The sequence below is a fragment of the Scophthalmus maximus genome, chromosome 5 (assembly GCF_022379125.1).
Source record: "Scophthalmus maximus strain ysfricsl-2021 chromosome 5, ASM2237912v1, whole genome shotgun sequence".
Taxonomy (NCBI): Eukaryota; Metazoa; Chordata; class Actinopteri; order Pleuronectiformes; family Scophthalmidae; genus Scophthalmus; species Scophthalmus maximus.
The window spans coordinates 4334431-4360742 of NC_061519.1; the positions used below are offsets into that span (position 1 = coordinate 4334431).

Below are 26312 nucleotides of genomic sequence, written 5' to 3' on the forward strand. Positions count from 1 at the left end.
TGGCCTTTGGATGTAATCCAAACACAATACGCAGCAGAGTTCAGTGACAGAGTTAATGGCTGCTGAAATCACTAGTTTTGGCCTTGAACTCTTCAAGGTTGTGAACTTTCAAATTCATCACCAGTTAAGTTTTTAAGTGAGCAACAAAAAAGATTTTAATTTCAATTTTACAGATGTTTTTTTACCCCCCATTAAATTCTCCTCAGTCACGAACTTGACGTTTAACTCTTCACCCTTGAAGTCAGGTGAAGTGTTCAGTAAATATACACATCACTTAGATTTTATATTCATTTATTAAAAAAAAGAAGAAATCCAGACATCTTTAAATATTCAGACGACGTGCGGAGGGAGGATGTGGACGTTACAGTCATCAGAACTGTTCTCGTAACAAATAAAAAAACCAAAAACCAACCTGTGCCTTTAAGAATGTTAACCAACAGAAACCATGTTCAGTATGTAGAGAACACATGATGGGGGGGAGGTGGCCGTCGGTCGGTGCGTGACATTTGCTCCTATCATTCCCCTCGAGTATGAATATGTGGATCCTACAGGCGGAGTCTCTCAGCTGAATTTGGCTTTAGAGAAATCCATCTCTGGGTGCTGAGCCATGAACCTGTGGAGACAAAAGACGTTGTCAGGAACAAGGAAACAGTTCACACGTCACCAAAGCAACATGTAGTCAGAATTAAATAATAATAATCATTTTCATTATTATATGACAGAAATTCTGATTCTGATCAGGGAATATTTATAGGTTAGTGCATCTTTTTGTGGCCCAGGAAAGGGAAGTTTGGGGCCCCCTACTGAAGCTGCTGCCCCCGCGACCCGACCACGGATAAGCGGTTGAAGATGAGATGAGATGAACAACGACAACAAAAAAGTGGGAAGATTTCTATCAGACTTTTCTCTTGCACTATTTTTTTTTACTTTAGCAACAGCACCTCCAGCTGGACAAAAGGAGATTTTTTTTTTAACGAGGAAAAAACTGAAAAAGAAAAACGCATGATCCTTGGGAAACAACGCCATCAGACGACACATCTGATTGGACAGACACAATGTGAACGTCTTGCGTCCACACCAGTGACCACAGTGTTATTGTTACACTCTTATAAAACTGTACAGGACCTTTACAGGCAGCTTTAACAAGCTTATAAGAGGAAGCAGACTTCAAAATAAAAGCAGACATTCCTCCTCTGGCCTCAGGAAGAGGGGGTCGTTCACTACCAACAGTGATAATGCAGCACCATTCACTTCTGTAATATTAAATACGATATGATGTGAGAAAAACTATAATCCACCTCAGCAGTTTTTTAGCATCGAGGAGTTGTCGTAGTTTGAATAAAATCATCTTACAGACGTTGAAACTCGTTGCACCAACGGAATCCAGCACAGGGAACAACATGCTGCCCGTGTTGTTGTGTTTCTATGGTAACAATTGTTTTAGCTCTTCCTGTTGTGGTTGCTGAAGACATTCTGATAACTGAAAACTATTCTTTATTCTTCCTTCTAGTCAAAACCGTTACGCCTGGATTACACAATTCAACTTGCCTAAGGGAGGCCAATCTTCCCCAAAAGTCCACTATATCGGGTACCACCTCTGTGAAAAGACACTGCTAACTGGTGCAACGAGGCTGCGACGGTGACACTTATGGTGGGAAGTGAAACGTCTCCTTTTACCAGGTCCCCGTCTGCACCACATTCACTTTTATAGGTTTCAGTCAGAGAAGGTGACCGAGGGCAAAACTATACAGACGATTGTACAAGTTCATCCATCATATTAAAGCTCTGTGCATTATAAAGCTTTTGTTAAACCGACTCAGAATACAGTGCCTGCTTTGGAGAGTTGCCAAAGATGTCAGCTGACAAGGGTAAAAACGATCTTTACGACATTACAACCTGAGCTGAACTGTTCTGGTGTTATTGATTTGGCAGTGATGCAACAGCGGAGACTCACTTTTTAAGAATGTCTTGTTTCTTCTGCTCTTCTGATGTCGGCAGACCCATCGATTTCTGCCTCTGGTCGTACATCATCTTCTCCACCATACCACGCGTCTCTCCGTCCAGGTCCGACAGCTGCTCGGCAGGAAATGCACATGAAGGAGAACCAGTCAGAAATCCTTTTTGTCACTTTTAACCACACAGTTAGTGCAAAATGCATTAGTTCGGCCCTAACCTTTGAGTTCTCCGGACAGATCTTCTTGGTGTTGAGTTCTGGATCCGTGGAAACAATCTTGTTCCACCACTCCATTTTATTAATCTGGCATTAAAGGGAAGGAAAGTACATATACACAAACATTAAGCTCGACAACTCAGCATTCCTTTCATTCACTCAATCACGGCTGAGACGCCGACTCTCTTCTCACCTTTTCCAAGTGCACTGTGACCACCTTGCCGTCGTCGATCAGCCAGGAGCTTTCCTCCACCTTCACCTCGCCGCAGAGCTGCCCGTCAATGATGGGCGGGTGTCCCTTCAGGCCGACTTTGATGGAGCGCCGCTGGATGTCCACCACCACGTCCCGCCCCTTAATGCGGAACTTCACATCGAAAGGCACTGCCAGCTGTGGGACGACGTCAGAAATCATAAAAGGCGTGAGATTCTGTTTGTTTTCGCGGGCACCAAAACATTCACAGCAAGTACGTTGGGTACATTACTTAAAGTAGCTTGTGACAATTTTTTTTTTATACAAAGAATGGTATTATATATAATGTATATGTCTTATGATGTGTGTATGTTTTATGTCTTTAACCAATAAAACTAAGCTGAATTTGGCCTGTAAAAAAAGAAAGAAAAAAAGAAGCCTAGTTTAATGGATGTAAGCCTGTGGGGGAACATTACTCAGTGGCAACAGACTGGGTCGAGTATCACACGCTGCTTGTGTGTTGACCTTCAGAGCAACAGGTGTTCCCAAAAGAAAATTGGCCTTGGGGCAACATTATCAGGCTGCTTATCGACACACCTTGAGACTATAAAAAGCTGCATTCATGGTGTGAAAATATTCAAATATTGAGTCTGGGTTCCATTCTGCACAAGGAGGCCTTTTTTCCAAGCAAATGCTGTGAGCAAAAACACTACTGGCGTCACTCAAATAGACGTCTCCAACGCCAACACTTTGACATGTCTGAGGGAGCGTAATGTTAAAAATGGACATGAATGGGGGCCGACGAGTGGTCAAGAGTCCAAGAAGAAAGGAGGGGAGGGTCATTTAGGTTTGCCAAGACCAATTTTCAGTTTTTTTTAAAGCCGGTTTAACAATACAGATGTGCCTGTGTGTCAATTTGAGAAAGAAATACATGGAGAGGGAGAAAGCGGGGCCAGGAGGAACGGAGTGAAGCAAAGCGTGTGGATTTACAACGAAACAAGATTTTACTCATCTCGAAAAACCAAAACCCCAAACCTTTTTTTCCCTCTCATTCAGCTCGATTTCTTAAAGCGCCCAGCACCTCAGCCAAGCCCTGATACTTGATAGAAAACACTGAAAGTGTAAACTATGTGAAACTATAGCGGGTCAGAGGAGCTGTCCACTTGTGGTCGGATGGATGTTAACACCAGGTCTGAACAGAGTCTGTGATGTGACGCTGCTGATGAGGGTTTTCATATATGTCACAGACTGATAACAAAAAATAACCTCTTCTGAGAGGCTTAGTAAACACGTTTATGATACAGAGGGAATCCATTATCATAAGGAACTCACATCCACTTCAGACAGGCTCTGCGTCCACTTGTAGTTGGGCAGGTCGGCTCCGTTTCCCGCATTGGGCTTCAGTTTGCCCTTGTCCTTCTCGTCTTCCTCTCCCTCTGAGTCGGACTGTGGACACGGGCATTAAGAAGAGTCAGTCCGCACAAGCACTAGTTTACGTGGGACATTTCACTGTGGAGCAGGACCTGCTCTTCCCTCACCCCTTTCTCTTTTTCGGCGCTGTCGGGCGACTTCTCTACCTTCGTCGTTGCGTTCACCGTTTTCTCCACTTCTTTCTTTTTCTAAAAAGTATAATCACACACAAACGAAATATTACAGAACAACTGCGGCTACTCGTGTGACAAAGCATCACAGCAGCCCGATTCGTCACCTCGTCGAGTTCAGACTGCAGCTTCTCAGCCTCCTCCTCCGTCAGTTCCTGAATTCTGGGCCCGTCGTCGTTTTTCTTTTTCCTCGCTGCCTCCTCCTCCTCCGCCAGCTTGGCGGCTCTGTCGGCTCTGGCTTTCTTTTCCTTCTCCTGTTTCGTCTGGTTCTCTTTGTGGGACTTCAGCGCCAGCTTGTTGTGGTTGGCGAAAGCTTCCTTGACTAACTGAAAGAAAAGACATGGAAGGATAGGTGAAGATGTGCCTTTGATTAGTGATTTGGTGCAGCACGGTCTTGAACGTCGCAGCAGCGGCATTGAGCGGAACATCACTTACCTTCTCTGCAGAGCCTGAATCGCCACCGGTGAAGAAGTCGGTTTTGCGTCGGAGGAAGCTGAAAAATGTGTTTACTAACTGTTGAGAGACAAGCAGACCATCACAGATGAGTAAATAAAAACTAAAGGAATCAAATGTGCTGTATTATTATCTCCCAAGTCTCCTCTGATTGTCAACCTTCAGGTAATATACATATCCTATAACATTAGCAAAAAGAAATGTGTGGTGATGGGGGAAATGACAGTCAACTGAGACCACCTTGCCAAGACCCATATATATATATATATATATATATATACACACACACACATACATATATTTACGTGTATATATGATATGTATGTGTGTGTGTATATATATATATATATATACACACATCATACTTTTACAGGAAAAACACCGATCTACAAAATGGCTTTAACGACAGGTGAGGCAAGAGATTTCATTGAGAAGTCATGTAGCTCTGATAGTCACGTGGAAACCGAATTCACCACAACACCCCAGTGATCAAAGGACACGAGGTTATAATCTCCTGAGTTTATTTTTTATTTTTTTAAATAAAGGCAACACAATGTAGTTTAAACCCATAGCGTTGTTGAGAACATTTGCTTAGCAGCTTCTAAAGCGCGAACGGACGCAGTGTGCCTCCTAGCTTACAGGCTAACTCGATTAGCTCCGACGGTGGCAGCGGTGAATTACCTCCTGCACTCCTCCTTCGTGTTGCTGCGCCATGACGAGCAACATGCCGTCGTACTTTTCTTCGTCGTCGCCCATGCTCGTGGAGTCAGAGAAGCTCAAAATATATACTGTTGTAGGTGAATGACAGGGACGAAAAGCGGAGGTGGCGGCGATATGATGCGAGGGCCCGTTCGTAGAAACGACACTGACTTCCTGGAAACAAACCCCGCCCGCGCTTGCTCGGACCAATTGGAGGAAGGCATGTTGAAAGTCGTCTAAACTAACCAATGAGGTGAGCGCTTTGTGTCAGGGAGAACGAGAACTTTCTAGAGGAAAAAATATTTTTTTAAATGTTGATTTTACTGTAAATTTGATTTTAAAGCACCGTGTTAGCCTGAGAATGATGAGGTCTTTGTTTAATAGTTAACTAATTTTAAAATAATTTATAATAGCATCCCAAAAAAAAAAACTAGATTCAGAACAAATAGGCTCTAAATTATTATTTTTTTTAATGTAGCTGATGTTTGTGTCAGAGAAGCAGTGAGCAGTTGCATTGAAAATAATGACATTTATAATATAACTATGAGTCAGTTCCAAGGTGTAACTGGGGCACAGGTCAGGTGGCAGCCTGTGCGTTGACCCCGTCAGTCCTTGATAGACTGGTACGGCCTGAGTTAATGGCTCAGGTAAACACAATAAATGTCATTCACCTCCGTCGGCTTTAACGCTTCCTCTCCCCGTGCAGCTGCTGAGTTGAACTATTCTTATCGGCGACACGTGGAAGTAAACTATATCCACTGCATGGGAAGTCCACGGTCACGCGTTTTTTTTTCTCTCAATGCAGGGGCTTAAATAGGAGGGTAAAAGCTGAGTGGGCCGTGTGCTGGTGACATCCTGGATAAACAGTTGACTGAGGTTGAGCACGGAGTGAAGTTGTTCATGATCTCTGGAGCTTTTTTTCAACGATACGTCTTTTTTCACCATGTTTCATGCTGACGAGATGATCGCAAACAGTGCTTGCTCTGGTCACAAGGATCAGCATCCGCACACCATCCTCTACAACATCTTGAGCCGGAGGGACAGCGACCGCCTCAATGGCAAAAGGAACTCTTATTTCGTAGTACACAACTGCCTCTGTAAGCAGAGGAAGGTTTGCCTGAAGGACCCGAAGGCCACCTGCCAAGTTGCCGCCGGTGTGCTGATCAAAAGCGTCTGCTTCATGAGAAGTTTGCCATGCTTCAATCAGCTTCCACCCGGCGACCAGTCATCACTGTTAAGACACGGCTGGGTTCCTCTATTTCTTCTGGGCCTCGCACAGGAGAGGACGGTGTTCGAAGTGACTGATGCACCAAACTCAAGCATCCTCCGCCGGATTCTGCTCAGGCCGGGACTTTCCGAAAAGGAGGCCGACCAGCCGACTCTCGCCGGAGTCCACAGACTGAGAGCTTGCTTGCGTCAGCTGCGGGATCTGGATCTCAGTCCGAAGGAGTATGCTTACCTGAGGGGCGCCGTGCTGTTCAACCCAGGTAAAACCTCTCTCTTTTCATTTAGATGTGTTTAAGTAGCCATGCCATGTAGTTTGTTACACGAGCTTAAACTCAAACTTCTCTACTCCCCGCTACAGTTGTCCACGGGTTGAGCGCTACATGGTGTATCGAGGGTCTCCAACAGGAAGCGCAGAGGGCTCTCCAAGAGGTCGTCGGCCTCCTGCACCCGGATGACGCCGGCCGCTTCAGACACATCCTTCTAGTGGCCTCCGCTACTCAGAATGTGAGCCACGACTTGGTCGCGCAGCTCTTCTTCAAGCCACTTATTGGCAACGCAAACATCATACATTTGTTGACAGACATGCTTATTTGTCCAATGAGAATTACGGAGAATGTGTTGACTTTTATACTAGAATAAAATGCACATGAAATAAACCTTTCAAAGCCATCTCTAGTGTAATTATGACTTTAATGAGGTATCGCTATATTGTGGAGGACCTTAAAGGAAGCAGTATGGTCTGACCCCTTCAGAAAAAACTGCATTCTTGGACTCCCTCATGTGGCCATATGTGGCAAACAACAAGCAAAAAAAAATAAAAACTCGCTCTTTTTGTTTCACTTCATTCACTTTATTGTTTTATGATTAGACATCAGTTAAAAAGTTGGGTTACTGACAATGCCGACACATGGAAATTTCTTTTTGGTGGAGGCCCAATTGTTACACTTTGCTTTTATGAAACCTGACAATACAGTATGTGTGAACACAAAGGGCTGTGTTCTGGTGGACATCTCAACCAGTTTAGTGAAATAAAAAGGACGCTCTCGTATAAACAGTTAGCTGTTTATACCAGAGACACATTCGTCAATCCTCATTAGTCGATTTGCTCTTCATGGTACAAACCAGAAAAACCTGTTTCACACTAATTATGACAACGCTGCTGTTGCAGCCAAATTCTCAACTTACTTAAAGATGACATATTAAGCAAATATCACCTTTTCAGTGTTCGTGCACCTTAATGTGTGTATCTGTGGAGCCTGCCAGCCCATAAGACCACCATGATTTTTTTTGTGAGCTACTAAACCCTACAGCCTGGCTCTGAACCACTGGTCCAGATTTCTCACCCGCTGTGATGTCACAGTTGGACTCTTTTGGGGTAACCCCCCCTTAATTGGAGAATCTCCACTTCTCTGGTGAAGGGGCGTGGCATTTCCTACACATTTTGAAATCGGTTGGCCAATCACAACAAACTGGGGTTTACCGGGAGGCGGGGCTAAAAGAAATCAGGGGTTTTAGACAGAGGGTGAAAAGAGGAGCTGCAGGACAGTATGAGAACACTGATGCCTTTTCTGAACATAAGAGCAAGTAAACCTTTCCAAGTGGTCACCCAAATTTACAGTATGAACCTGAATATGAGCCTAATATGTCACCTTTAAAAAGCTATGTCAAGTTGTCTTTAAAGCATCTTGGACCATAATACCTGAAGATAAAAAAGTAGTTAATTCTCTATATACACTAAAGGGTAGAAGATCCTGGTAGAAACGTGTGTACTCTGGGCAGTTAGGCCTTATGTTTACAATATGCATATGTGTGCTCCCCGTGTGTATTAACCGCCGCCACTGACTACACTAAGGTCCACGACCAACAGTAACCATAAACTAATGCTGATAAGAAGGCCACAGCGCTGAAAGAATTTCACCTGAGACACCTGGACAAATTCCCATCAGGACCCGGGAGCAAACAAAAGCAGGCATGTTGACATGAACACAGACATTCACTTCATGATACAGTAAGTTATAGCGCATGATACAACCTGAAGAGTACAGCTGCGGTTCACACCAGGTTGTCATGGCAGCCGACCAGAAACAATGTGTGCACAATGCAATGAACAGAGTGGTGGACAGCTTTCTGCTTCATATGAACTTCGTGTTATGATGACATGATACAATGCATTAAAAATCACACTGCACATAAAAGTCTCAATTCAAGGGCCACTAACTTGCTTCTTCGTTAACCTGTCCTTGGCATAAGAAAACTAACATGTTATATTTTGGGAAACACTTATTTTTTAACCCGAGAGCTTTGTGCTAAGATTATTTTAGGATAGCATAAGTTTAGCATTTTTGGGTAATATCTTCATGGTTGAATGCACTTATAAGTCAATCTGGACAAAAGCATCTGGTAAATAAATGTAATGTTGTTTACAAACCCAAAGAAATAGTCCGGTAAATACTGTAATCCTCTGTAAAGATAAAAAATTATCACTTTTGAAAGAACAAACGTGTGAATTGTATAAATTAATATCCAAAACATAGCATGTAAAGAGGTGTTAATAGGCAGATTTCGTTCCCTTTGCACAGATCTTGGCTAGCTACAGTATATTTCCATCTCATCGTCTAAATGCTAAGCTAACTGGCCGTCAATGCTTGTCATTTTCAGCAGGGTACATGAGGTCAAAATCTTGTTGTTGACATAAAAACCTAATTTTTCCAAAATGTCAAACTATACATTATTTCTACCAGTATTTTTCTTCAGGCCAAAAATACTTACTTCATACTTTTAAATTATTTAAACTTTTTGAATAATGCTGCCCAAATGAAATAGAAAAATGACAAATTTTGAAAAGCATAATGTCAGATAATTGGTGTAAATGTGTAACTCAACTGAGTAAAAGCTTAAAATCTCACAACTAACCGTAATCAAGCCTAAGATGATGACGCCTGCGACGTGAAAATTAAATGTGCCAAAAAATACAACTGTGTATCTTACTTTCACAGAACTAAATTTAAATATCCTTTACATAACTACAGCATAAATCAGCAAAACGACACAATTCCTTCAAGGAGGACGGGACGGTTATTCAGGATATTTTAAATTCAAGAGCCGCTGCTGATATCTGCCTGCAGGACAAGCTTGCCACCGAGCGATCCTTCAAATATACACATAATATTCATCAACCATAAATACACACACACACACACACACACACACACACACACACACACACACACACACACACACACACACACACACACACACACACACACACACACACACACACACACACACACACACACACACACACACACACACACACACACACACACACACAGAGCCCTGAGTTCACTGATGTCCTTCAAGACAATGTGATTTTCATATTTTCCACAGCCAAGCCGTTGTTTCCACAAAGAGCTTGGCTCGGCCAGAGACTCCTGTGCAAGTAGTGTCTCCTTTCAATGTCTCATACGTGACTTTGTGGACACAAGCAAGACAAATAATTCAAGCGTAGACAGACAGCAAGGAGCAGGAATCATGTTCTCATGGAGGAGCGAAAAAGTGAGACACCGGAGGAGTTGGACTCCAGGTGAGACCCGGGCGAGTAGGCCGTTGGAGAGCCAGAAGAATGACCTGTACAAGGACAACCCCAAAAAAAAGTGATTAGTGTTCACAGTCACTGCCACAATAACCCTGCTCTATAACATCATCAGCCACACCAGGGCTCGGTCTGTTCGTCTAGAGGGTCACATTTGGACTCCTCCAAACCCTTTAGGAATTATCAGCTATGGGAATGTTTTATTGTTTTATGAGGAAATAAAAGCATATGCACGAATACACAGTATGCGTTTCACTGTAAACACAAACTTAACTTACCAGGAAACTCTACAGGGCCACTTTAAGAATTATAATGCATTCACCTGAACGAACGCAAGTGTTTAAATATGGTACAGAAAACAACATAAAATAAACATAACTAAAATAAACGTAATGCAAGGACTGAAATGTTTTACAGTGTTTTTGGGAGAATCATTTCCCCTTGACTGCCTCCTGTTATGGACGACATTTACACAAGAATACCTCACAGTTACGGATACAGAGATTAAGGATAAGAAAACAAATATGCTCTCCCATTAGGCCCATTATTGTTATCTATCCACCATTACCGGGGTAAAAAAATCCGGCACACTGATGTAAGTCAAAACAGCAGTTTCACTGATAAACACTATTTACATTGAGTTTGAGTGATGGTGCAGCCCCATGAACGCTGCAGTCCACATGTATGAATAATGGTCAGTTGACCCACAAAGCCCTCTGTTCGGGGGGTTGTGCTACATGTGGCTGACCCACTAAATGTTTACACATCACGCAACAGGTAACGTGGAACTAGATCAGGACCGACAATCATTGTCCAGGTCAACTGCTGCAGACTCACTGTTCTCACCAGACAAAGGAAGAGAGAAAAAAACAAAAAAAACACTGCACATGCTCATGTGACACCTCATAGTCTTGTTTCTTTTTTTCACCAATTTAATGTCATTCAGTGGATAGTTGTGACCAAATGAAATCAAACTGTGGAATTCCCTTTGTAGTAAAATGCCTGTACAGAAGCATTGGCGCCATAAAGGACAAGTCACAGTTTTTATTCCGAAGAATAAAAGGTGTTCTAGAAAGCCGGGTGGAGGGAATTTACATCTAATAATTAAAAACATTTGGCTGACCTAGAAATCAAAATTTGACAAATTTTAGACCCACAAAAACCGCCTCCGCTCTGATGCTGGTAAGGCAGTCAAAATTCAAGTAATTCAAACAAACAATGTGCACAAGACAGACACAAGGCGGAGAAAAGAGAACGAGGTGACATCCAGAAAACAAGTTGGCTATATCTTAGATATCATGCAGCCTGTCTCTTTCCATATTGTCAAATACATTTCTGTCTGAACGTCTGGCATTTTTTTTTTGTTTTGTTTTGTTTTTTGTTTGTTGTGGCACGCCAGAAAAAGAATCATGAAATAAGACCTTTGTTTCAGGACATTTAGAGACACAAATAATTCAAAAAATTTGCTTAATATTGCGACTGTGAAGTTGATGTTAAAAGAACATATCAGGTAGTCAAACCCGTGTTATGCTTTGTGTGAAGAAAACTAACCCTGGTGTCCGCTGCTCAGGAAGTACAATGACAGTACTATATGACTACTACGGTTTTAGTATGGAAATCAAAACATTGCATTTAAAGTCACTGGCCAAACAAAGTAATGAATGTGATGTCGTTCACTGTGTAATATTTCTATGTACTGACATAATAATGACTGATCTCTCACCTCCGTTGTTTCTCCACATCTCCCTGGCACACTGGTCAGAGGAGGTCAGTTCTGATATTTGGATGTTGGGATTTGATTTGTAGTCATCTGGAGGAAACGGGGAAAAGGAGAGTGATGGTTACTCAATGGCAGAAAACAATAATTCTCTAGATAAAGGGGCAGTGAGCGATTTTTAATCCAATACACAATTTGTAAAAGTCAGCGAATATTTCATTTCATTATTTTTTCAGCAAAGCCCGGGCTCGGTAAATTAATAGTGCAAGATCATGCAGACTAAATAAATATGTGTGCTGGTGCAGTTTATTTTGTTGAGGAATTACTTTTTTAAGCAAAGTCCACAGCACCCCATTCAACCAGACATATTATGCTCATATTCAGGTTCATGATTTCAATTTGGGTTGGTACTTGAAGGTTTACGTGCTCTCATCTTCAGCAAACACATCGGTTTCCTCATACTGTTTGTTTCTGCTGCTCCTCATGCTGTTTGTTTCTGCAGCTCCTATTTTCAGCCTGTTGATTGGTTTTAGCTCCCGTCTCTTTAAGGCCCCCCTTTTACCAGGCTTTGTTGGAAAAACGTCCTAGTCGAGCCGCTGCTTAATGCCTCACATTGGAAGCACATAATACGGCAGAGGAAAACTGAAAAATGTATCATTCTATGTCTCCTTTAATGTCTCAATGTGGTGACTCATGCCTCTGCACATCATTCGTGCAAGCAAACATTTTTGCTGAATCATTTCTCCAGTCATGAGCATCACACAGCAGATTAATGAATCGCTTAACCTGAGCATTCTATTAGGACAGACAGGGAAGGCCATCTTAGCTCTGAACGCTCCAGCTGCAACAGTGTTACCGCGCATGCATGTGTGTATTTGTTTGTGGGTGTGTGATAAGTTATACCAGCCTCAGCTGACTGAGTAGCGTTGAAAGGGCAAGTTGTTGTTGTTGTTAGGTTTCCTTGTAAATGTTAATGAACACAGAATTTGCTTAATGCATATAAGGGGGAAACAGGCTTACTATTGTTGCTGAACGTAAAGGAGTCGCTCTCCCTCATCGTCTCATTCCCGCTGTCCGACAGCGTCCTCTCCCTCCTGGAGGGGGGCGGCCTCCTCTTCGCACTCTTCCGGGTGCTGATGCGGATGATGCCGCGCACAAGCCGGCACTCCGCCTCCTGCTCGCCCATCTTGTGCTCCTCCGCCAGCGAATTGATGAGCTGATTGATGTCTTTGCTCCTCCTCAGGAACACAGAGTCCGAGGTGCACCTGGCCAACTCTTCGATCTGATATTCGGAGTACAGCTCCAGCAGCTTCTTGGTAATCAGAGAGTCCACGTTCTCCTCGCCGTCCTCCCAGTCGTCAAACCTCATGGACTCGTGCAGCGACGGATTGCTGGGCAGCGTTTGAAGAACGGACTTCGAACGCAAATAGGACGATTCGGTGTCCACGTCTAGATACTCCCTTGGGCTGTCCACTTTGACACCGGCGATGCGAACATCCCCAAGCCAGTCTGTGTGATCCTCCTCTTTGCTGTCTCGCGGGTTCACACTGCGGAGGCTCACCTTCTCCGGTTCATCCGGGGAGCTCTCGTTCGGCGCCAGGCGAGGAGCAAGCGTGGACCGCTGGCAAACCCTGTACAGGCCACAGGTCAGCACGCTGCACAAGAACGTCCTGCAGCTGCTCAGAGAGGCGCAGGGGTTGCAGGTTGGCGCTGCGGCGGGAGGGCCGGCCGAGCCGGGGATGAAGCCGATTGTCTCGCACTCCTTTCCGTTCGCGTCCCTAAGGTGGGCTTTGTGGGCCGCCTTTGGCTCCGGGGTCGGCAGCCGCTCCTCCACCGGGTCCACGCAGCGCTCCTCGTATGACGACCGCTGGCTGCCGCTGCTCTGGCTCGGCCTGTGCGCGGAACCGCCACGCCCCGAGCTCCGTCTCAGACTGCCGGTGCCCTCAGCGGACATGACTTGCTGGCTCCAAGGTTCTGCACAAGGGGAACAGAATGCGTGACTACTCGGCAAGAAATCGTCTTATCGTGTTGTCAATCCAATCCGTCGGGCAGAACCTAAAAACCCCTTTGTAGCCACCTGAGGGCATCTCTCTTTGAAACAAATGTGATGCTACTATCTTCAGGTGGCAGGTGAAGAGACCCAACTGGTTCTGTGGAGGATGCGTTCGCTCACACTTGTCACATATCAAATTCCGCTGGATTGCTCTCGTGGGGATTTCTATGAGTGAACTCAAGTGTTTCATTGTAAAAAAATAATTGTGGGCGAGTGTTACATGAGGGCAGAACTTCAAAAATGTCGTTTTCATTTATTTTTTGTTTATTAGTTTTTATTGGAATTTAATTGGCCTTTTCCTCGTGTGGAAAAAGTTGAGAGCATTATGGGCAGCTTAATTTGGTAACAACGGGAAATAAAACACCAAATATGAATATGGATTCAGTCAAGTAGCTTTAGTAGAACTCTTTAAAATGTGTTCTGGCAGACAGGAACACGGCAGAACCATTAAGAAAGCAGTGATTGTTTGTTTTTTACATGAGCCGATGGTTCTCTGCGTCTGACATTCCGCGTCACGACGGCGACTCGTGTTTACAGTCGTCGTACCATGGAGTTAGATATTAAGAAAGCAAATTCCACGAAAATAATTATTTTTCATCTTTCACATCTAGCAACCAACATTCGATTCACGTCACCGGGCAATTCGCCTTCGCGTGCGAAGCATTAATTTTCACTTTCGTGTCGACCTGTCGCCGCCGCTCGCTCCTCCATTAGAGGAGCTCGTCGGTAAACACGACTCACCCGCTCGCACGGCGCGTCCACGAAGTTAGCTGTCGTCCCGTGAAAACTTTTACATTAAACACTTCTGTTGTTTTTTTTCGTTGTTTTTTTTTTTTTATCAATCCATCTCGACCGTCCCCGAATATCGACTCCGCTCAGATGTCGAACTTTTATTCAAAGTCCTCGACCCAGATCCGCGTTTACCTGCGCGTCAAGGTGTAGCGAGCGCACCAGGTGGCTACAGGCGAGAGGGCCGAGGGCTTCCGGTCGTGACTCTTCAAAATAAAACACAAGGTGAAATTGCCACCGTCGTGTATTTGACAGCGTTTCCTATAACTCCACGTAGACCTATTCAAAACAAGTTTAAACTAGCTAACAATCAAATACAACATCTCCATGACCAGTGTCGGACAGTTTCCATGTGGAACTATTGCAACAGCTTACTATTTTTTATATTTTGTTATATTTTGTACATACAAACAGCTTTTTAAAATTTCTTTCTATTCTGCTATTTCTGCTATATTCTGTCCACTGTGCTGCTGTAACGACCAAATTTCTCCATTGTGGGACAAATAAAGTTATATCTTATCTTACTAATTACTCAGTAAAATATTACTCTAACATTATTACTCCTCCCAGTAACTAGTAAGGGATTACAATTTCCGAAATAGTTATTATATTACAGTTACTGATCCAAGTAACGCTGCATTACTTTTTCTTTGCGAGAATGCGAATATGTATTTTGTCTTAGGTAGGCTTTATTGTATGATGACGTGGACGCGCGGGCAGCTCACCTCAGCTACGGTCACTGAGGAGATCTGGAGAGCTTGTCGCTGGGTATATCTTAGATAAGACGTTTGAGCTAATATGCCAGGGCAAAAATAACAGAACAAGAAGCTTGACACAATATCAGCTGGGGTGTTATGCAACGTTTTATGTTCTGTAAAACCATCAGATACTCCTTGCTGCTCTTATGACTGAATATGCAGAACCCGCAAATGTAATATAGTAATATAACTGGTAATGTGACTAATTACTTTTAAAACCAAGTAATAAGTAAGGTAATATAATTACTTTTTGAAAGAGTAATAAGTTATTTATTACCCTTCCTGAGTAACTTGCCCAACACTGTTCATGACACCCCCAGACGAGTCATCATTTTGACGCTTTTATTTTGAAATAATTTCCGGTAAAAACATTTGGACAATCCCTCACTCATTGTCATGCATCAAGTTAGCCACAGTGAGGCGTCGATTTACCGGATGTTGTACACTTTAAAAACGGTTTGTCGATATTTGACTTGTAGAGAACTAAATATCAATGAAAGGGCGACAAGTATATACCTGTGCATTCATGCGGCTATTCTGATCAGGGCCATCAACGTGGCTAAAATGTAATGTAGTAACGTGTCATTTATTTTGAAAGAAAAACAACCGGACACGCGTCTTTGTCTTTGTCTTAAGTTTGACAACTTAAAGCCATTTTTTCCCAGCTTGTTTAACGACGACGTTTCCTACAAGTAGCGGTCACGAGTGTGTCGGGACTCAGTATGAATCACGAACGACTGTTTCAGAACTGCTTGTGTTAATTTGTGTATGTCGGGGAAAAAGGATATGAGCAAAGGTTTAGCTCAAATGGGACGAGAAAGCTAGCAGTGGTAACGGGGTTACCGGTGTCCACCGGTCCGCAGCTGGCGGAGCTGCTAAGCTAACGATGGACAGCTGTTTGCATTTGTGCCCAGTATTTCTATTGACCGGAAGAGGCATGACAGGTAACGCACATGCGGTGTCGAGCGCGGGGTCTTCGTGTCATTTACACTCGGTAGCCCCGGTGAAGGGTTAGCTCGTGTCGTCGTCGCCTCGGAGAACACAGGTGTGTCTGTGATGTCGCCTGTCGCCGGCCGCACGCACCGACTGTCCGGATCCCAACTTCACGATTAATCATGAAGAAGTGCGAGTACCAGCAGATCGACCCGCGGGCCCTCCCGACCCCGACCCCGACCCCCACCCCGACACCTCCGCACCACCGCGGGGACGACGACGGCGGCGGCGGCGGCAAGAGCGACGAGTTGAAGAGACCCAGGAGGAAGTGGGAGGTTTTCCCCGGAAAGAATCGCTTCTACTGCGGGGGCCGGATCATCGTGGCGCGGCAGAGCGGGGTCCTGCCCCTCACCCTGGGCCTCATCCTCGTCACGAGCGGACTGTTCTTTATGTTCGAGTGAGTGTCATGTTTTGTTTAGGATTATGATCAAATCGAGAACGACATTTCAATAACCCCTCACCTCCCATCACTTCCCAGTGAGACGAGCTCAACCAGATCTCTCTCTCTCTATATATCTATTTCTATCTATATAGATATATATATCTATATATCTATATAGATATATATATCTATATATCTATATAGATATATATATATATCTATATATCTATATAGATATATATATATATCTATATATCTATAGATATATATACATTGAATTGATCTGTGTGTTGTATTAAACCTACGCCGATCTGTGGAGCATATCACACTGACTGCCTCATGATCTATGTCACACAATAGTTCAATAAATTAAACCCAATTCAAATTTAAAACAACATTTCTGAACGTAGTCTTGCAAGGTTTTCCAAAAAAGGACCTATCAGACCCTGTATTTTTGTAGCTATTAATGCAAAATATACTGTAAGAAGGAATCCTGCCAGAATATGGAAATGACTCTCTCTTTATTCCTGTGCAGTCAAAGGGTGTTCTGTCTCCAGGGGCCGACATGGTGATTAAAAGCACCGACTCTTAATTAAAACTAGATCCCTTGGTGGTAGAGGAAGTCGGCTCAGTTATTATACGAGTTGATCGTTTCCCCCGATCCTCCTGAACACGGTCGGTGTGTGTTCTTACGTTAATTCATCCTCTCGCTCTGTCGTGTGCCTTGCCCCCCCCCCCCCCCCCCCCCCCCCCAAATATCACAGCTGTCCCTTCCTGGTCAAACACCTGACCAGCTGCATACCGGTCGTCGGAGGGGTCCTGTTCGTGTTCGTGGTCATCACCCTGCTGCAGACCAGCTTCACCGACCCCGGCATCCTGCCCAGAGCGACGCCGGACGAGGCCGCAGACATCGAGAAGCAGATTGGTAAAGACCAGCTCTGCTGATTTCCATCAATCGTAATTATGGTAGCGACTCATCGCACGATACATGAACGTGGAATCAATCAATCAATTTTTATTGACCTCATTAACAGCCATTGTGTCCATGTGCGCGTTTGTTGACATGAGAATGAACGTCAGCAACAGTCCAGCAAAGTCTTCCTGCTTCTATTCTTCTCGTCTGTTCTCGTCAAATGATTAATCAATTACTGGTTTGGTCTATTAAATGTCAGAAGATATGGATTTCTTAATATTTTTCTACAGGCACCAGGTCTTCAAATTGCTTGTTTTGTCTGAGGCCTAAATGCAAGTCTAACATTTCTCTCAAAAGCAACACACATCGACCAAGCTCACGTGATTCAGTATCAAAAAAATTGTCTTCAAATGTGTTAATGTTGTTTATCGTAATAATAAAAGATGTTAACGTTACAGGCCTAATCATAGTTATATTTTCATTAGAATCTTTAAAGTCATGCCTTGAATTTGATCCCCAAACGCAAGCTGCTTATGCTCAGACCATCTTTTTTTTGGAGTCTGCTCACTAGCATTCAATTGTGTCAAACATGATGACCATACTATTTTATGCATTGTCATTAGAGCTTTCACACACTATTTTGCCATAGAGCATAATTCACAACTGGGATTATTAAGGCATTGTTCTGCTGACATCGGCTCATTTGCTCTGAAATCAAAACATACGGCAAATTGTAATGGGGCGCCAACAACTCATCCTGCAGCCAGTCAAGTTTTAATGATGAAACCTTTGACACAGCAAAATTCACTATGCAGAATTTTTGGAGACGACTTATTCACTGTGACACATTGGAAGCAATTAGGGCAATTTTTTCTGCAGGCCTGATATCTTGTTGCCTCCTGAAGCTCCTCCATTTGGTCCGAGCTATTCCAGGATTGAGAAATAAGTTGCCCCCCCGACGAGGTTCTGGACAGATTCTGTCCCTCAGTTGCAAGTTCTTGCCATCATTATCTTTCTTTTCCATATGGCCTCCTTCAGTGTAATGACCTCAGTGTTATAAGGTGGCCTCGTGTGTAAACTCCTACTCATGGAATGGAATCATCATCACAGACATCTCCTCTCTGTACGCTCTACTGTTGACATTTTTCGCATCGCTAAACAGACGTCACATGATTCGTCTGCGTCCGTTGGTGACGCCTCTTGGAAATGGAAAATGAACCGAGAGGTCCCAGACTAATACGCATTTGATTATTAGTCTGAGTACGCCAGGCTACACATTGACAACAATGCCACCAAAAACTGAACGTGAAGAGCTTCTTAAATGTAGATGATGTGGCAGGACTGTTGTCTTGTATTGTTTGGAGTTAGATCATAAATTATGTACACCTAATAAAGTGTTACACCTGAGCCATGTGAATGTTATGACAGCTGAAATTATAAACTTAAACTGGACAGAAATCAAAGCAAGTCTTAAAAATGAAGTTACATAGTATGTACGTGGCATGGAGCTATGTTGGGCATTATGTGAGATCAACAAATAAAAAAGATAAAGGTGTACGTTTAATGCTCTAATGACCATGTTCAATTTTCACATGCTGTTGGGAAAGGCTGGGGCGACAGGGAAATAGCACTTGCTGCTAAAGCTAGCATGAGCATCTTCTCACAACCTGAAAATTACACAAACTTTCATTATAAACACTCCGTTAATACACCCTCCGAGCCCCATCAAGTTGCTTGTGTTATTTCCCCACGCAGATACTGTAAATAAGCAAGGATTGGCATCTCCTGTACTCAATAATGCTCACTTCAGCAGATCAGTGATTGTGATCAATGTCGTTCCCCCCCTTGTGTCTTATTTTTCGTCCTCACCTCTGTCTCTCAGACAACACGGGAAATGCTAGCTATCGGCCTCCGCCGCGCACCAAGGAGGTCCTGATCAACCAGCAGGTGGTCAAGCTCAAGTACTGCTTCACCTGCAAGATGTTCCGGCCCCCGCGCACCTCCCACTGCAGCCTGTGTGACAACTGTGTGGGTGAGCTGCAGATGCAAACACCAGCACCATGGCATTAACCTGCGTTCAATAATAAATGAAGTGAACATCACACTTTTTACTCTGAGACAAATCAGCGTAACTGTTGAACCATTCTTCTAAATCAAATTGTCTTTTGTGGATTCTCCTTCAGAGCGATTCGACCACCACTGCCCCTGGGTGGGGAACTGCGTGGGGAAGCGCAACTACCGCTTCTTCTACACCTTCATCGTGTCGCTCTCCTTCCTGACGGCGTTCATCTTCGGCTGCGTGACCACACACCTCGCGCTGAGTAGGTCCAGGTTCTCCACGGTTGAAAATCAGGCTGGATTTTACTGATACTTACGTACCTGCCAAAATGTCGGTGTTTGTTTTGCCTCGCTCCGGACTGCCAGACGGGTGGGGTTTACCACCTCATTGTTTGATAAGAAAAATAAGCAGGAATTTTTTTCGTGACTGTATTAGGTGCCTGCTATTCTACAAACGTTATTTATTCCCAGAGTCCTGCTCTCTAAAGGGTTAGAATAAATTAAACTAATTTGAGCTTGACTCTGGTAGGACTGCTTCCACATCAAGAAAATGAAATAGATGTTTTTTCACCTCTTTAATAGACTCAGAAACACGGGTGGGGCCTCGCCTCACTGTTATTCTTTCCTCTCTTTCAGGGGCTCAAGGTGGAAAGGGTCTGGTGTTTGCTCTACAAGAGAGTCCAGGCAGATATCCTTTACTCACCACCGTGTTTTAAGGTTTTTTGGAGTAAATGGACACGTTCAGGGAGTCGGTGTAATTTTTTCTGCACTCAAATAAATGACGTTCTCCTTAATTCAACCTTTCACTGCAGTAGAGCTGGTGATATGTTTCTTCTCAGTCTGGTCCATCCTGGGCCTCTCAGGCTTCCATACATACTTAGTGGCTTCCAACCTGACCACCAACGAAGACGTGAGTAATGCATTGTGTTTGCACCCTTACTTTGATTTAAGTGTCTCATGATACAAAGATAGGTCAAGGGCATTTAATGTGACGTTTGTAAGAGGCAAATAAATTCAAATAATAGATCATGTAAAATATGAAACTTTGTCTTCCACTCACTGGAAGCAATGTTTGTTTGGTTTTGTGTCTTATGTTACTGAAGCTTTATAAATTTGTGTTGACATTGTGCAGGAGCTTATTTTTTAAAGCTTATGCTGTTATTCATAAAAGAAAATAATTAAATGGAAACCTTTGAAATTTTCACATTTTAGTTACATTTTATCTTATGAATCTTTAGTATTTCAAAAAATGTTGTAACCAGTCTGTACTGTTAAATTTTTTACCCAAGATTAAAGGCTCCTGGTCAGGGAAGAGCGGCGAAGACGTCACCAACCCATACAGTCATAAAAACATTTTTATCAACTGTTGCTATGTGCTCTGTGGACCCCTCCCACCAAGGTTAGTCTCAAGTCTCACACACTATATGAATTATAATAGAATCCATGCACGGTTAGATCCTCAGGCTGGCGTTGATCTGACAGTTTTCGTTTAGACATCTCAACCAGACAGACGGATATTAATTTTTCCTGATCCCTCAGATATATATGAAAATATCATGTTTCTGTATTCAATGAAAAAAAAAGCACACTGCCTTGCATGTTGCACCGTCATATTTATTCTATAGATTATGAAGCCAGGTTTCAAATCAGGAACACATTTGATCTTCCGATTATTTTGGAAATTGCCCAGATCTTAATCTTAACTCTAAATGCTGCTTGTTTTGTTGGCCCAACAGTTACGCAGTTACCCAGTATTGCTGTCTTTTTTTGAAAAGTTCACTAGCCTTTGCACGTGCTTGCCAATTAGGTTAGAGAAAAACCTTTATTCCTGTTGTTCAGAATTCCTTTGAAACCACCTTTACGAGTCTACTCAATGAACAGTTGTCTGTGTCCATCACTAAGCGAACACGAGACTAAAAGAGGACTTGGACCTTCCCTGTTTCTTTCCCGTCCCAGTTTGATCGACAGGCGAGGTTTCCTGCCCGCGGATGAATCTGCCCAGACAAGTGGCGCGGACATCGAGGTGCCAACTGTGGCCACTAAAAGCGAGATAAATGTGGTAGGAGGATCTTCCCAGCTTGTTAATGGCACGCAGGAAGCCCCCTCTCCTGTGCCTGCACTCCCAAACTCCCACCACGACTCTTCCTCTGCCTGACAGACGCCTTGTTGCCTGCTGTGCTGCCTGCTGTTGACTGCGGTGCATCGGTTAATCCCTACAAATGCTGTATTCTCACTGCAGTCAGAGGTTTACATATCAGTATTTAGAAGTTCTCTCAGTGGAAACAAGACTTGATTTTATGATTTTCATCAGTTGAGCCAAAGCTTCCTGATTGCAGGGTAAAGACAGACATGGGAGCAGCATCGATCTCACCCATCACCCTCGGGAGCGAGGTGGGTGAGAGTCGCTGTTAACCTTGTCAGCCTGATGAATTCAGACACCTGCTGCAGGCGGGCAACGCACTGCTGAACAGCTCAGTCATAAACAAATCAGGTTAACTGCTGCTTTCCTTTTGATATAAGACCACAAATACTGTTCACAATATATATGGATATATATTTTTATGTTTTGTTCCCTTTCCTCTTCACAATCTACACTCAAGTATTTAAGTTCCTGTGCTCTACTTTGAGGAAGGAAGACTGAGCTCGTTGTCTTCCTCCTCACAGAGCTGCTCTCTTGTTGGAGAATGCCTGAACAGCCACTTTTGTTTACAAGATGTACCTGTGAGCCACAATACTGTCAAATCAAGTGGTAGAGGAGCTGCTGTTTGGAAAACGTGACAGGCAGTTCTTATTTATTTTTATTTTTTTTGCACCAAAGGATCTATTTGCATGTACAGAATAAGCTGATGCCAGTCGAAGCTGCAGTGTTTGTAGTTCTACAGATATTTTGTGACAGATGTGGGTTTGAGGAAGGTGTAAAAATAGTCTTTTGAATTCAGTTGACACACTGAAGCAGTGAGGTAAGCGTCTTCTGCAGTACCTTGTTTTTACTCCGTGACGGTTCCTTTTGTCCTGCCACATGTTCACAATATTGTTTATCTGTATCTAAAAGTTTTAAGTGCCAATTTATCTGTGACTGATCAACTCCATCAACATCTTTTATTGCTGTTTCTTTGTGTTTTTTTTGAGTTGTCCACCATCTGTTTATACATTTTTCTATTTTTGTCATGCATCACAAATGCAAAGATTTAATAAAACATGCATATTTTTCCATGCAGTTCGTCATCTTCATTGCACCGTTTGTACTACCCTCCCAGTTTCCATATTAGAGTATAACTGTGTTTTCCACGGGGAGAAAAGCTCCGAACAAAGTGTCCCAGTGTCGGTACATTTGCTGTGCGTCCATCCACCGCTCCTCACGTGCTGTTCTGTATGTTGTCTGCCTCTATTTGTCCTGCCACCAACACTATAGGAGAAATGCCTGGACTGTACTGGCTGATAAGCCACAAATAGTGCAGGAAAAGCAAGACTTGATTGAGCTCGGTAAGCCTGTATAGAGAGAGGGAAAGCGAGTGCAGCGTCTCTGTGCCCACTGCTGTCACGTCCTCTTGGCTGGCTTCTGTCCTCATGCTTTGCTTTATGTCTAAGGGTGTACTGTGTAAAACGTCTTCACAGGGTTGCAGTTACGGCTTAGACAATCGCAGTGTACGCTGTCAGTATAATCTTTAAAACGCACAGATTTGCCAAGATTTGGTTTTTACTCCAAATTTAAATGCCAAACACATTTTAAACAAATGCGTAAATAAAATTCTTATACATAGGTTAGATTTACTTTGCCACATTAAAAAAGGACAATAAACACATTATCTTTAGGAGGAAGTTCATTCCCGATAAAGAAATTAGCCATTTAATTGATGATAATCTATCAGGACAACGTAATAGATCACCGTTGCTTTATCTTAATTTGCCCATTCTTATTAAATATGATCCCTGATGTCTAATGTGCATCTATATGCAAATCTATGGCATGAAACAGTGCTGCCTTTGATCACTCGTGTGGCCTGCTCGCACTCCCGGCTTGTCTTTTATTCAGCTTGCACAGTCGTTGCTGTATTCACCGACGTGATTTAATACCCTGTTGTTCGTCCTGTTAACTTCCTTGGCTCGTCTCACCATTGCACATCTCTTCTCCCCACCCACCCCGCTTTCTTGTTCCTCCCCAGTGCACACAGGGAACTAAAGGTCTGCTGGAGTCAGCCTCTCTCCCTCCGCTCCTGTCCACCTCGTGCCCTCAGGGGAAGCCTCAGACAGCTCATACCTGCCCAGACAACAACAGCCCTGCGGTGAACTCTGACCCCTCGCCAGAGCTCTCCATGAGCTGCGGGGCCCGCCGCGCCGCCAGCCCTCAAGGCGATGGCTCTCCTTCACATCACACCAAGACTCGCTGGAAGAAGAGTAAAAGAGCGGCTTTGCATGTTCCCAACCCTGCCTTCGACGTCCCTGTCTCCCCCACTTCTCCGGATGCTGCCAGCTTCGCCCCTTCGCAGTGACTGACCTTATAACGACGACTTTCTCGAGTCAAAACACATTGCTCGAAGCTTGCATGCTGTACAACAGTGAGGTACAAGTATGAGTTAAATTTTTGGTTTTTATTTAAAGTCTTGGGTTTGGCCATTGAGTTTGGGGATGACAATCACAAAGACATGTTATTTATGTGTGATGAATTTACAGGAAATAGCGACATTAGAGGAGAATGGAACGAGGATTACTTGACCGTAAATGATACAAAAATTAGCCTCTGGTTTAGGATGGAAAACACATTAAAAGATAACATGGGTACGGTCGAATTGTCAAATTGGCTTAGGAAGTTTCCTAAATCTTGACGTGATCCCGAAAGTATTTGATCAGCAGCCATGATAAGAGCTGTTCGGATTCTCTAAATGCATAGGAAAGGTGCTTGAATGCTTCTTTTCCTATCTCCTTTAGCATCGGGTACACTGGACTTTCCTATGCGAAAGGAAAGCGCATATAGACACCCCACAATTCATTGCAGCAGCGATATTTAACGTGATGCACCATGCACGAACGTAAACGATTCAATCTGAAGTAGAAGAGTATGAATATGACCCAGAAGAGTCGCACGTCATCATATAAGTTACTGTTACATATGAATTATAACATGTGATGTCACACGGTGGTAAAACACACTGAAACATGCTGATGGAGCCGCTGCGGTTTTTTTGTAGTCCATCTTCGGAAATGTGTAGTTTCACCACGACAGACGCACGTCAACAACATCTTCCACTGAGCCATATGTCTTTCAATGATATTCACCTAAAACATGAATTTTACCAGCATGTTAGATCCACTAAATTTGTGTATGGGGCAGATTAAGCTTAAGTCAAAGCTCAGAATCTGTGTTTGTAAAGGCAGCAGCTCATAAAGGGAAAGTCTGTCCCCAAATATGTAATTCACATGTGCAGCTCAGTTTATGGTGTGAAATTCAGCCACTCTCTTCCTCAAACTGAAAAAGCAGAGAGACAATTTATACTGATGATGTCATGGCGAGGCAGTGAACAGTGGAACAAGTGATGGGATTTGGAAAGCAGCCGTGGAGCTTTTTTCAAGGACCTGCGGACAGTTTCTTTATCATTTTTCGTACCTGACAGCTCCTGTGTTCGAAATCAAACTCCTATCGATGTACAGATGGGTGACAAATTAAAGGAAAAACCTACATGATTTTTTTATAAGAACACCTTCAGTGCTCCTCGTCATAGTTTCACAAACTCTGGAACTCGACTGCAGGGTTCAACGCCATTCTTTCAAAAGACAGACCAGGCTAACAACTGGGCCTCAAATTTTCAGGATTGCAAATTGTTAATCTTGAGTGACTGTCATTAATATCTTTATTATTTCATCTTTTGTCAAGATCCGTGATACTGTGTTGCAAAAAGCAAAGACAGTAAGGGGACTGGGGTGGACCTCACTATTTTTTGCCCCCTGGCCCTGTAGTAGATGACCCCGGCCCTGGGTGCGGAGTGCTGTCCGGTACAAGTACTGTCTGCATACTGCTCCAAAAACTCAAATAGGCTGGTTTGAGATTTGGTGACCGTTAAGGTCAAGCATATAATTCACATTATTTAACAACAATACTATAATAACAATGATCATTTGATTTTTGTGTGAGTTTTTCCTTTAGATTTGCACGTTGGATTCAGTGCGTATCAGTTGTTGCTGGTGTTCTGATGTTTTAGCTGTGGAAAAAGAAAAAGAAAAAGAAATGAATGGATGAATGCAACTGCATGATATTGACTAGAGAGGTATTTTTGTGTGGTAATTTTTGCTAAGTCAAATCCGTTCAAGCATCACATCACTCACCTCAGAGGACCTCCACCGCCTCGAGGGCCAGGAGATTGTACAGTCGTGTACCTGAGCAGAAGCATTCCTGCTTGTGTTATCATTATATACCACACAGTAATTCAAGGCTCACTTCCAAATATGCACTTCCTGCTCACACTTTGTCTCGGCAACAGCAATACCTGTACTCTCCTCCTTTTGAAGCAGTTTCCACTTTGTGCGCTTGGACAAATTTAGAAGATGTACAGTATGTGGAAAGCTGTAGGAGGTTAAGTTGTTCAATATGCAAGTTCCGCGTGACATAATATCGCGTTGACCGACATTGTAACCTGATGCCAATAGCTGCACAAAAATGCAATTGTCCGTATTTCACATGATGAGTGTTAATACTGAGCTTAGAAGCACCGTTTCATGTGTCCA

The 26312-nt window shown here is 43.4% G+C and overlaps 4 protein-coding genes across 6 annotated transcripts; 2 read left to right on the plus strand and 2 right to left on the minus strand.

Moving 5' to 3' along the window:
* Positions 1-274: 274 nt before the first annotated feature.
* On the minus strand, positions 275-5290 carry nudc (nudC nuclear distribution protein). Its single transcript, XM_035633941.2, has 9 exons — positions 5096-5290; positions 4397-4474; positions 4069-4287; positions 3899-3979; positions 3693-3806; positions 2364-2558; positions 2174-2257; positions 1955-2073; positions 275-613 (listed from the first exon to the last, which is right to left on the minus strand). The coding sequence occupies exons 1-9, from the start codon at positions 5168-5170 to the stop codon at positions 562-564; spliced, it is 1017 nt and encodes a 338-aa protein (XP_035489834.1). The 5' UTR covers positions 5171-5290; the 3' UTR covers positions 275-561.
* On the plus strand, positions 5243-7009 carry LOC118310723 (nuclear receptor subfamily 0 group B member 2). 2 transcript variants are annotated; one of them, XM_035633943.2, is made up of 3 exons: positions 5243-5366; positions 5919-6600; positions 6699-7009. In XM_035633943.2, the coding sequence occupies exons 2-3, from the start codon at positions 6057-6059 to the stop codon at positions 6977-6979; spliced, it is 825 nt and encodes a 274-aa protein (XP_035489836.2). In that variant the 5' UTR covers positions 5243-5366; positions 5919-6056; the 3' UTR covers positions 6980-7009. The 2 variants fall into 2 exon arrangements, with proteins under 2 accessions (XP_035489836.2, XP_035489835.2); XM_035633942.2 differs by lacking the exon at positions 5243-5366 and adding an exon at positions 5431-5760.
* A 781-nt stretch (positions 7010-7790) lies between these two features.
* On the minus strand, positions 7791-15700 carry kdf1b (keratinocyte differentiation factor 1b). 2 transcript variants are annotated; one of them, XM_035633939.2, is made up of 4 exons: positions 14627-15700; positions 12670-13623; positions 11656-11742; positions 7791-9967 (listed from the first exon to the last, which is right to left on the minus strand). In XM_035633939.2, exons 2-4 carry the CDS (start codon positions 13601-13603, stop codon positions 9870-9872), a joined length of 1119 nt encoding a protein of 372 aa, XP_035489832.1. In that variant the 5' UTR covers positions 13604-13623; positions 14627-15700; the 3' UTR covers positions 7791-9869. The 2 variants fall into 2 exon arrangements, with proteins under 2 accessions (XP_035489832.1, XP_035489831.1); XM_035633938.2 differs by having other exon boundaries at positions 14444-15700.
* A 204-nt stretch (positions 15701-15904) lies between these two features.
* Positions 15905-24437, plus strand: zdhhc18b (zinc finger DHHC-type palmitoyltransferase 18b). Its single transcript, XM_035633937.2, has 9 exons — positions 15905-16639; positions 17389-17549; positions 19420-19569; positions 19721-19858; positions 20232-20283; positions 20403-20505; positions 20885-20994; positions 21552-21654; positions 23759-24437. The coding sequence occupies exons 1-9, from the start codon at positions 16365-16367 to the stop codon at positions 24083-24085; spliced, it is 1419 nt and encodes a 472-aa protein (XP_035489830.2). The 5' UTR covers positions 15905-16364; the 3' UTR covers positions 24086-24437.
* Positions 24438-26312: the final 1875 nt, after the last annotated feature.